Source organism: Pinus tabuliformis, chromosome Q, assembly GCF_031772625.1.
Source record: "Pinus tabuliformis cultivar Carrire ecotype Pingquan chromosome Q, CPIR1, whole genome shotgun sequence".
Taxonomy (NCBI): domain Eukaryota; kingdom Viridiplantae; phylum Streptophyta; class Pinopsida; order Pinales; family Pinaceae; genus Pinus; species Pinus tabuliformis.
Genome location: NC_142296.1, coordinates 684,083,794 through 684,096,797, shown reverse-complemented (window position 1 = coordinate 684,096,797; position 13,004 = coordinate 684,083,794). Strand labels below are relative to the sequence as shown.

Here is a 13,004-nt window from a genome sequence, read left to right as displayed (position 1 = left end):
CAAAATCAGACAAATTTTTACATCCAGGGGTACCATACCCGTCTATTGTTATTATTATTGTAGTTATCGGTGGTGTTGTTATTGTTGTTTACCATAAAAGCATTGAAGAAGGAAACAGCGGGCGAATGATTAACAAGGGAAGGCGGCACAAACTCCTTTGCCATAGGGTTTAACTTCGAGAGCAGATCTTCCAATTCCCGCATGTCACGACTGAAGTCCTGTGAAGCCGCGGCATTTTCAGTCCCCAGTCCTGCCTTCTCATGCGAGGCAGCACCATTCGCGCGTTGTTGATGTTGTTCGGAGGCAGAAAGCGCAGGGTTTGCCAACACGGCCTGGTGCTGCAGACCCTGAGTGGAAGGGTTTATTTGAATATTTACATTTCGCATAGCACTTTGCTGCATATGTAAAAGCTGCACATTTTGATGATTTTGCTGAAGACTGTGCTGAGAGTGCTGAATATGGACATTTTGTTCCATATTGTTCTGATTCTGATGACTATTTTGCTGCAATTGCTGAAACCTTAGCTGATTCTGCTGAAAGCTTAGTTGTTTCTGTTGAGCATTTTGCTTCATCTGCTGAATCTCCAGATTTTGGAGCAAGCTCTGCTGATTTGACTGACTACTTTGCTGTAAATGCTGAGTCTTGAGTAAATTTTGATCATGTAACCGCACGCTTAACTGACTTTGCTGATTCTGATGTGCGCTTTGCTGCTGTTGAGCCTGGACACTCTGCTGAGCATTTTCTTGCAAATCTTGAACGTCTGATGTAGGATTCTCGTACCTAGTCAAAGACTGGTCTTCCGAAGCCCCTAAACGGCTAAAGCTCCGACCTACAGACCCTACATTCACCCCTAATTCCACGGCCGTTCCGCTAAAGCCTTCATTTTCCACCACCACGGCCATGATCAACAAAGCCCTAAGCACGTCTCTTTGCGTTTCCCGATTTCGACTCTTATAGGAGAAAAAAAAAATCAAAGGAGCGTTACCTTCAACACAGCGCACAGGCGCCCGATCCACCAGAAAATAGTCTCCATCTGCGCGCAGAATTACAAAGATTCAGCATTTATCAGCACCCCCTGTCCGTCTGCAACGATATTGTGCTGGTGTTACCGAACCCGAGGACGCATGGCCTGTTCGCGGGGTTTTTATTTTAAGAGCCCCTTTTTAAGATCCTTTCCTACTGCCTTTCATCCCCTGCCCGCTTCAAAATTTGTCGAGCATGTCCCCTCGTCTCATACGCCCATGGCCATGGTCTTTGGTACTCTTCATGACGCGATTCCCCTGCGGCATACGGCATGTGTCATGCTCGTCGCTAGCATGGACACCATGTGACATTGTACCCCCTACGTCTTCTATGTTATCATTATTATTATTCACGATCATTTATCCATTTTCCGCATATATTTTTTCGAGATTTTGCTTTTTGGATGCTTTCGGATGGGGATGCAGAGAATTCATAACTTCTTTACACGTGTATACTGTGCCTCAAAATGAAAAAAGTGGGACCTACGACTTAGACGCCTTCTTCTCTCGGTGGCGTGAAAACTAAAATTTGGCTTCTAAGGCGGCCCCCGACCCCGCTCCCCATTTTTTTTCGGGTAATCTTCGACAAATACTCTACATCGAATACAGCGTGATTTCTGTTACGATGGTTGGTGATATCCACGTTTGCATTTAATTAGACGGTGTTAGTTAAACATTACTAAAAGTGCTTTTTGCCCTCCTCGTCTTTCTTTTCCTTAAATTTTTGTTTTAAATTTCGGGAATTATTTAAAAAATAATAATTCTATTTTTTGAAAAGTTTTACCTTAATTTTTGTTTTAAATTTTGGGAATTATAATTCTATTTTTTGAAAAGCTTTATTTATAAAATTTAGTTGTTACTTTATTTATATATTTTTTAATGAGGAGAAATATGAATTTATTTTATGATAATTATCAAAATATTTATTTTAGGTATAGTAATGGTTTTTTTCACGATATTTTTTTTGGTTCATTTTAATTAAAATCTAACAAAAAATTTTAAATATTTGAGTTTAAGTCAATTACTCTGTAAAATTCTAGTTCCCATGGAATTTTTTAGGGGGTGTTGAATCCATTTATTTATGCATTCAAAAATGTATTTTAAACAACAACAAATTTCACATTCCAACTTGAAATTATATAGTTGATGAAAAAAGTTATTTTAGTAAGTTAGATTACGCCCTTACTTTATCATATATCTCACATTACTAATATTAAAATATATATAAGTTAACTAAATTGTAATTTTATTTTAAATAATTATTATTACTGTTAAATATAAAATAATAATAATATAAGTCAAATATATATAAATATATAAAAGTTTTATATTGATAGCATATGATCCCCAAAATGTGATACAGTGGTCCATCTAAGGACTATATATATATATATATAACATATAGCAATATTTTTAACCATAGAGATTTATCCCACTTTCCTATTGAAATTTTTAAGGTGTAAATAGATTTTACTATAATATTATGGGCTAATACCATGGCTAATCAATACCACACGCCCAAAAAGCCATAATTCATTTTATATGACACTTTTTAATGTGACATTTAATTTAATTAAAAGAGAATAAATGACATAACTACTTTTGAGATAAATCTCAACATTTGATCTATGACTAGTACTAAGAATATTTTTTAACAAAGCGCCTATTTATATTATATTAAAATGATGGTTTTCATGACTAGCTCTATTTACATTCTTACATCAGCAACTTCATGTTTTTGTAAGTCAATACAAAAAGATTTCTATTAATATAAAAAAGTTTTATATTGGTAGCATATAATTGCCAAAAAAAGTTGATCTGCAATCTGAAATATGATAACCTATATATATATTTATTTATAAAAAAGCATATAGAAATATTTTTAACCATGGGGATTCACCCCACTTTCCCATTGAAATTGTTAACGTGTAAATAGATTTTATTACAATATTATGGGTTATTACCATGGCTAATCAATACCACTTGCCCAAAAGGCCTAATTCATTTTATATGATACTTATTAATATGACATTTAATTTAATTAAAAGAGAATAAACAACATAACTACTTTTGAGATAGATCTCGACATTTGATCTGTGACTACTACTAAGAATAATTTTTTTAACAAAGTGGCTCTTTATATTATATTAAAAGGATGGTTTTCATGACCAGCTCCATTTACATTCGTTAGTTACATCAGCAGCTTTAACATTCCACTAGAGTCATAGCTTGGTTTTCCTAGTGTCACGGGCTTTCTATTTTATAATATTACATTGAAAATGTCCATATATTCTACAGAATTGCCCCAAAAATTGTTCATATATGCATAATATACTACATTATTAAGTAATTTGCCTCATAAGTGTCAGGGTCTAACTTGTTATCAGGTGTCACCTGCTTGTCGCAAACTGCTCCATCATCTCCCTCCACGCCTGCGTATGGCACATCCTACAAAGACTAAATGGGTTCCACAAAACACTATTTTTATTCATCCTCTGAGCTCCAAGTCGTCTCTCTCTGCCTAGTCCTTAGAAGCAGAATTTTTGTCTCCATATGAGTGAGTTTGTGCTCCATTCAAGCATGCATCCAGTCCAATTCATGGTTCGTCATCTTTGCACGATCATCCTGCTCTTTCTCCATGAAATCCAGTCTCCTGCCCATCAATTCATACATTCCACTTAAATTCTTGAAGAGCTTCCCTATTGCTTTCTTCCAGCGATCGAAATCCCTGGGAGCATCATGATTCTCCATCGCCGTCAGAGGCCAATTCTTCAAAAGGGGATACAAACCGAGTAACAGGCAGATATTCTCGCTATTTACATGGCTTCCCTTATTTATCGACTCCCACTCATCTCGAGATAGATTCTCCCGTGATGCTAGCATTAAATTCTCTTATAGTTGAAACATCAGAGCATAATCTTCGGCCATTAAATCAATCATCGCGCATAGGGAACGCATGGAGGCATTAAATAGACGTAATGACTGTAGTTCCCACATCGTTAGTGGTTGAGAAGACCGTTGTGAATTTAAAACAAGCCACCCTTCTTCACAAATTACTCTAGGTGTGAAGGTCGTTGTGCATGGAATGCAACGTGAGTTGGATATACAAGACTCCCATTTGTCCTCTCCCATCATCCATCTTGTGTCAACTTGATTCCAGCTAGCATCTGGTGTTTATTCTCCTTAATTTAACAAATTGAGGGTCGATTTGTTTGATCTCCCAAAAAAATCATTTAATACCTTTAGTTACAAGATTGGCGCAATTATTTGTGCTTCATCATGGAGCACAATAACACCTTGTTCTAATTAGGAACCTCGATTAGCTGGAGAATTTGCCTCCTCGTTGAAGGATCTGAGTACGTGATGAAGAGTGAGTTCCTCAAATTTTGACACCAACAATGCTATTCTACATACAATTGGAGGAAAACATGATGTACTTCCTGTTATAGCCTTGGAGACTTGTCTTATTACTAGCCTTGAATCTCTCGAGATCCTCAATTTCTTGATTCCTTTGCCCTTCGCAAGGTCAAGACCTTTCCAAAGCACCTAGTACTCAACTTGATTACTTGTTGCCATTCCTAGGCCCCAGGCAAAGCTATATTCCTTTTGTTCTTTTGGGCAATGGATTACCCCTCCCACTCTTGCCACCCCAAACTACTACTAAGAATATTATGGATACGGTTTTTTTTGTGAAGTAAATATTTAATATTGCTTGAAAACAAGGAGTACATATTAAGTCACAAAATTATGACCTGGTCGATCACTGGGAAGATCAAACCAAACCTAAAATTTCAATATTTCAAAAGATCAAATGACAAGCTTTTTTTCTGTAGTTTCAAAAACTAAAGCATAAACTAAAAGCAAGACCACATGGTCCTTTTTAAACTAAGAAATACAAAACGGTAACATAGAGAAATAAGGACAGGAAACAAAGAGACGATGAAGAGGATGTATTAGAATCTATACGTTCAACTGGTATGGGCTCCTTATGGTTTCCTAGAGAGTAACCTAATTTGGGAGGGATGTATATATGTTTCTCAATGCGACCCATCCTTCGATCCAAAGCTATCAATTGTTGTTGCATGTGATACAAATAGAGGACAATGTCCTTTATGCTCTCATTTCTATCCACCAAGACCCGACCAAGAAGGAACTTAAGGTGCTAATAGATGTCCACGTATACATATATTGATTGTAATACCCACAAGTGTGCCTAACATCAGGAAACCAGTCGGCAACTTCAACTAATACTTTCGTGTTTATAAGGGTGCATCTTTGGTTAGCTAATTCTCGTCAACCTAAGCAAGTTCCTCTTAAACAAGTTGAGAATTGATTTCTTTGAACTGTGTTGTGGAAATTTTAGCCCTCACTTGTGCACGAGTGCGCCCACATTCTTAATAATAAGTTGCCCCTCAATGAACCTGAGCCCTTTAACATGGCATATTGATGGAATTGAGTGAGATACAAACCTAGACGAGGGCAAGAGATCCATTTGACTCGGGTTAAAACTGAGAGAGAATGACAGACTTGTATGGACAACAATCCCCAAAGGTAGCCCTATCCATCGCAAGAGGCCTAAGAGTTGTCACTGGAGAACATAAACAAATTGCCTCAAGATGTGAAAGGGACTCATGAATCGGAAGGAGACCACATCCCTGTCTTTTTCCTCTAACATTTACTAACACCAAACCAATGATGATAAAGAAATTAAGGGAATACACAAAGAGAGTATAAGTGAACCTAAATTGACTGCCATTGAGCCAATCTGCATGTAGAGAACTAGACCGGATGAGATAGGCTTGCTTGTTCAACATCCAACTAGACAAAATTATTTCCAAGCACAACCTAAGCATGAAAAGGAACTACCATGAATTGTTGAAGGAATTAGAGGCTAGGAAGTGAGGGAAAAAACAACTTACTTACTTACTTTTCTTACAAGCCTCCCCCGAGCTAGTGTTGCAAAAAATTGAAGCCCAAAATAACAGCCTATCAACCTGCATTAGAGGCAAAATAATCACCCACGTGGATAGAATAAATAGAACATCCATGCCATGAGAAAATTTTCAATTCTTCAACCCCATGTTAATGCTCTGAAGCGCAAGATGGAGCATAGAGTGGCTAGGGTAATAATGTTAATGAAAACAATTGAATAGCATGCCATTGCATACCTTCCCTGCTTGATAATCATTGAATTCCCCCTTAATGAACCACTACGGTGAGATGAGCTCTCTAGGCAAACGAATTTCCTCAAGGGATGTATAATCCTTACTGTCTGTACAAAAATCCATTTAATAATGCTTGCAATGGGTGAGGGATGCTCAATATTAGTCAAAGAATGGTGAGATGGGAGGTTCCCTTATGCCTCCTACATGTTGATGTTGAGACCAATATGGGGGCATGCTACCATGTCCCCTAACATGTGGCCTACTGGGATGGTGACAACCTGGCCCTCACCCTCTCTCGATCCAAGCACCCCATTCGAGGAAATATTCCATGGAGGTTAAATCCCAACCATGAAGCTAATAATTATCGATCATTTAAATTATAGAAACTTTATTCCAAAATAAATATGCCTATTAACATAATTTAAATTTTAATTAATTTTAAAATAATTTAAACTATTAAAAAAAACAAAAAACAAAAAAAACTCAATGAAAAAAAATATATATATACATATATATAGAGAAAAAGAGGCAAACTTAAAACCCATATAAAAATAAAACCTAGTTAAGACAATCTTAATACCCCATGCCAAATACCTCTAATTATTCACTTGAGCAACTATTATTTGTTTTTAACCATGTTTTCGCATGGATTCTCTATTTTATAACTAATGTCCCAATTCCTCTATTTGATAAATATATGTTGTTTCAACAAGACTTTGCTTTCCCCTATTACATGTGCATTTAAAGTTATAAGTGTCTTCTTCCTCTAGGTGATTTGTTTGCCCTTACATGTATTTGAAGTCATGAGTGTCCACTTTGTGGTTATGGTTTTGGCATACCAAAAAAAATTGTTTAGTGGCTGATATTTTGTAATATGTTGAGTTGTTTATCACATGTAACAAACTTATGGAGATGTGTAAGAGGCAATGAGGAGGGTTGGTTTTGGATGATTTTTTTTTTGTGAGAAAATCAAAAGCGAGACAATCACAAATTTATGAAATTGGTTGTAAATTTTTGTTATTAGGCATGACTAGATAGGATTGTTGAGAATGCAACAAGATGATGGAGCTTAGTGGAAAGGAGTCGCCTTCACTAAGTGGGCCCGCAGGCAAATTATGGCGCAAATTCTATTTTTAGACATATGGGTAGGTTTCTATTTTTAGACTGCCAAGCTAAAAATAGAACAGTCGAATATTATTAGTTCATAATAATATTTGGACTATAAACATTATCTTATCCTCTTGGAGCACTTCAGTTTGATCTACAGATGTGGCACATGCAGCTGTCAGAAGGAAATACGCTTTTCTTGTGGGTCAGTTGAGCTATTGCATGCAGGACTTCAGCTAGAACTCATGTGGTTGAGTTTGGTGGAGTTGATTGTGGAGTTGATGGAGTTGTGTTCAGTTTAACTTGGTTGAACTAGTTGTATTTTAGTTTAACTAAAGAATACACTAGTGATGAGTTGTGTGAATTAATTATTAATTAATTCACTAATTATTAACTCATAAAGCAACTGAAGAATACATCACTTAACTCAGTGCATGTACAGTTCAGTGGAGACAGGTGTTAGAGGTTGAGATTGCTATCAGTTGTGACTACAGTGTGACTATAGTTGTGCATGATATTTTCACATGCATGGATGGAGATTTCCCATGAGGCTTGCATAGTATAACCAAAGGAATTCGATTTCACAGAGTGATTGATTCTCATGCAGGATTGCGCAGTGGAGGCAGGCAAACAATGGAGGACATTTGAGGCTTTAGATCTGAGCTAGTTTGTGTGTAACAGGTGGAGATAGTACTGAGTACTTGTGAGGAGTATTGTACTATGTATTGTTACATGTTCTCTATCATTATAATATACAGATAGTGTGGGGTTTTCAACTGTATGCTTTCCCTGGGTTACATACTGTGTTAATGTGCGCATGCAATTGATGTTTCATTGTTTTTAATGCTGCTAAATTGATGATCAACGTAGAGGAGGTTATGTATTGTGCATGTATTCCGCAATAGTGTATAATCGGGATAATCTCTGTGAATAAGTGTTTATTATTCAAAATTTCTACATGGTATCAGAGCTGTTGATCATCAGATCTATTATTTAGAAAGTGTTTACATCTTATTTCTTCAAACAGAGTCTGTAATCGGGCCAGGTAGCCTCTGGATTCATCCTTCCTTTGGAAGATGAGATATGTTGAGTCCCAAACTTGCATCTTCCCTATACACCGTTTTAGCCTTTTTCCATTTCCCTGGACCTCCTAAGCTGTCAAATCATTGCATATTAGTTTAAAAAGAGCATATAAAATGGTTTCCTAACTATGTCTTGTGACAGCTGTTTGATCTAGATTTTTGCTCATTCAGCTGCGGAATCTTGTCACTTTCCGCAGCCAGCTCAACTTTCCGCAGCCTTTTTGTTGAAGTCTATGTTACAGGTGTCTACAGGCGAATCCGACCACATGGGCAAGTTGCAAATGATGTGGACATGGACCGTGTCCTATTGGTTCAGCCGAATCCCTCACAGAAGGCCATGGTCAAAGACAGTCAAGCGGTGGTCAACCTAAGAGTTTTACGGTGGCAGAACTCTGTTTTTCACCACGTGAAGACTTGTGTGGCCGTTCCTAAATCTCAGGAGACGTGTTAACACCTGGGGACTGCTCCATGAACCGAATCTAACAGCCACCCTCCTTGGATTTAATTTTCACGGCTACCATCATGCTAGATTTCTGGACGTGGTTATTCACGTGTCTTTTTATCAGCGCAGATTTTAGGAAAGTAGTTGTGTCATCCTCTGTTATAAATAAAGCGTTCTCATACGCATATTAGCTAGCTTTTTGAATGTAATTTTGACTGTTTACGAGCCCACTGTGCCGTGACTTTATCCTTATGTTATGACTGCATTTTAATACATGAGAAGACACTGTTTATAAGTTCAATTCGTGGTTGATTGCTGATTGGCCGAGGTTGTGCAGAGGGCCCCTGTACACACCAAGGTTTTGTAATTGCTGTATAGTTTCATGCTTTATTCCTTTACGTTCCTGATGCCATAATTGTTTACTTGTATATATTACACTGCTTATGGTATTCATGTTGATTGTTGTCCATAGTTTTTATGCTTTCTAATGCTGTTAACTGATCAGTGTCTTTATTTCAGGTTCTAATAGGCAGCCCGGGCATTTGCACATAGCTTTATAATGACTACTGACATGGAATTATCTTGTCCTTCTAGTGATTTATTTTCTTAGTTCTAATTCCAACACTGTTTATTTCTTTCAGTTTTGTTCATTTACTTTTCTGCAAGATAGATATTAGATTACTCATGTCGTTTTCAGTTACCTCCTATAGCCAGAGCGAGTCAAATGGTGAGGGATTGAAGTATGAATGCGTAGTTTGATATTAGTTTATTTTTCTGCAAGATAGATATTAAATTACTCATGTCATTTTCAGTTACCTCCTATAGCCAGAGCGAGTCAAATGGTGAGGGATTGAAGTATGAATGCGTAGTTTGATATTAGTTTATTTTTCTGCAAGTTAGTTATTGAATTTCTCATGTCATTTTCAGTTACCTCCTATAGCCAGAGCGAGTCAAATGGTGAGGGATTGGAGTATGAGTGTGTAGTTTAATATTAGTTTCATTTTATGCAAATTAGATATCAGATTGCTCAATTTGTTTATGATTACCTCCTAAAGTCAGAGCGAGTTAAATGGTGAGGGGTCAGAATATGAGTTGATGTAATATGATTTTAGTTTACTTTGCTTGCAGTTTTTGAATTTCTTTGAGTTCAGTTTCTTTTTATACAGCAGCAAGGATACTGGGTTTCATAGTCACTAGATCACTGTTTGACTTAATTAGAATATTGGTACATTTTTATTTCCTCTTAGGAATTGATTTCATCATTGCAAGTTTTAAAACCTTTTTGAAAACTTTGAAGTTTGGAAATCATTTTAAAGGTCACCATTGCCTTGAATACTTATATCCATACTTGACTTTTAGAATTGCCATCTCACATTAGGGAATCAACAAAAGATAAACCCAAAAACAAACCAAAAATCAAAAACGACAAAAAGTAAGAAATCGGTTATCTTGCATATATAGTGCACCTCACTTCAGCAGTTTACGACTCCCGGATTGACAATTAATATAGCAATTTAGGACACTCTAAATTGACCAAACATTTTGGCGCCGTTGCCGGGGAAGTGAAACTAGGTAGCCAATTTCTTAAAAAAAAACAAGAAAATTTCAAGGAAGGTAAAAATTGATAACTTCTCAAAGTATGCTCTCCTCTTGCACCTAGTGTGACCTGGAGGATCAGAAAAGAGAGTTATTGGTTCAATAATTTCTTGAGTATGCTCTCTTCTTGCACCTAGAGTGATCTAGAAGATCAGAAAGAGAATTATTAGCCCGACTTGAAGAAAAATAAAAAATGACATGCATAGAGCAAGAGATTCTAGGGGAAGATTTATAGCTAGGGCCAAGAGCTCAATTTTTACAACTCCATCTACTTCAAGGCATAGACAAGATACACCTCCATCATCTCCAACTCACACTCCTAGCCTTAGGATTCCTGGAATTCAAGGGGCAGCAGCTGAATTAGGAGACTCTCCTACACTATCCACCGAATCTGAGTTAGGAAAAGACCCTTTCTTTACTTCTACAAGGAAATAAATTGTAATCGAGGAAGTAGAATCACCTGAAGAAGAAGAGGGAGAAATTCCTCCTCGTTCGCCATTAGTAGAAGAACCAGAGGACTCTGAAATCTCTGAGGAAACTATCATGACAGAGGAAGTAGTAAATGGATTTGGAGGAGGTAGGGGTAGAGGTAGAGGAGGAGGAAACAATGGAGGAGGTAGAGGTAACAACGGGGGAAATAGGGATGGAGATAACTCTTTGGATTTCCTATAGTTGATGAGGAATCTCGAACAATAATGAAAAACATTTCACCCTCTGTCCTCCCAAACTTTTATGGGCTGCGAAGTGAGGATCCTGAAACATTTCTATTTGAGTTTGAAGTCGTGTGCCGAACTTATGATTATATGGAAGACTCTCAAAAACTCAAATTGTTTCCTTCAACATTGAAGGGAGCTGCTCTAAAATGGTTCATGGGATTAGTCACTCAATCTATTAGGACTTGGAATGATATGAAACAAACATTTTTTGATAGATACCTGGACTATTGTATGCCCACCAATCATAAGGATGAGGTATTCAAAATGGTGCAAAAAGAAGATGAAAACTTGGAGGATTTACTTGAAAGATTTCAATACAACCTGAAAAGAGCAAAAATGAATAACCTAGATGAGGAAACCTTGAAAGCCCTTCTATTGAAAGCCATTAGAGATGAATGGATAGATATTTTGAACATGATGGGAAAAGGAGATATATCTCAACTTCCACTTCATGATATAGCAGAGCTATGTGTCCATCTCTCAAGGGGAAAATCTAAAACTGGAAAAGGGCCTAGAGATCCTTCTCTCATTAGAGCAAACAAATCTGCAACTGGATCAGTAAGTAGGGCTGAGATTGGCAACATGCTTGATGAGTTCAAAACTGATATTTTAGGAGCCTTAGTGAGCAACTAGACACCCTTAAGATACAAAACAAGCAGAAAGCAGAAGCTGAAGCTTTGGCCATCTTTTGTCCAAAATGCAGGAAGAAACATGCTCTAAGGGAATGCCCCTTGGATGCAAGTTGTAGAAACATGTATGATTTGTTCAGAAAGCCATGAGACCAAGGATTGTCCTTCAATTCTTGGGCTCAACGCTATCTTTCAAGAAGACCCAAATTCAATTGAGTCTCTCTGTTTTGTTTCAAGGAGACCTTGGCAGGGGCAACAAAATCAAGGTTTTAACAACCCCACAAACTTTCAAGCCCCACCAATTTGGAATCCTTGGCAACAACCTTGGTCCCAACCTCAAAATCCATTTCAATCATGGGTACAAGGTATGCAAAATCCTTATGGGAGATTTGCTCAATTTTATCAACCATCTTTTCAAAATCAACAAGCTCCACAACTTCCAAATCAAAATCCACAACTTTCATTGCCATTTCCACAACAACAACAACCTTCTCAGCAAAATCCAAATTCCCAACTCTTGCTTCCATTCCAACAAAAGACAAATCAACTACCTTCCCAGCCATTGCCAAATCCCAATAATAAAAACCCTCAAAATGCTTACATGGTAGAAGGACAACAATTTCCTACCTATATGATTGTTCTTCTCAATGATGTACAACTCAAATCTGGTAGAATTTTAGAAAAACCTTCTATAGATGCTCAAAAGCAAAGCATTTCTGAAGAATATTCTCTTGAAGCCAATAAAGGTTCTGAAGCATCTCTTCAAAACCCAAGCACTCAAAAAGAAAAAGAAAAAGAGTCAACCCCCACAACTCCTATAGTTGAGCAACCTGCATCTTCATCCACACCTCCTTTTCCTGAAAGACTACAAATTGACAAAGGAGTGGAAAAACAAATCTTGTTGCCTGATTATGATTTTCTAGATGAATTAAAGAATGTCTGTATCAAGATTCCCTTGCTACAAGCCATTAGAGAGATTCCTATTCTAGCAAAAACAATAAAGTAGCTGAGTCTCAAAAGACCAGGAAGGAAACCAAGAGATACAAGAAGAATCCACCTGGTAGGAAAAATTGCAGATATCACGATGGGAAAAATTACCATGCAGAAGTATGTAGATCCCGGTAGTCCAATTGTCAAAACACATATCAATGGGGTAGAAATTCCAAATGCTTTGATTGATTTAGGGGTTGTTATCAACATTATGAGTAGACAGACTATGGAACAATTAAAACTTCCTAATCTTTT

The 13,004-nt window shown here is 37.1% G+C and overlaps 1 protein-coding gene across 4 annotated transcripts in view; it reads right to left on the bottom strand.

The window, feature by feature from the left end:
* LOC149221400 (polyadenylate-binding protein-interacting protein 12-like) overlaps positions 1–1,315 on the bottom strand; it is a 93,260-nt gene extending 91,945 nt beyond the window's left edge. Inside the window, exon 1 of one of the 4 annotated variants that reach the window (XM_089385090.1) lies at positions 39–1,315. In XM_089385090.1, coding sequence (XP_089241216.1) covers positions 39–902 — 864 coding nt within the window. In that variant the 5' untranslated portion in view covers positions 903–1,315. The remainder of the gene's footprint in view (positions 1–38) is intronic. The other 3 variants (XM_089385089.1, XM_089385092.1, XM_089385091.1) reach the window with 3 other exon arrangements.
* Between the last annotated feature and the right edge of the window lie 11,689 nt (positions 1,316–13,004).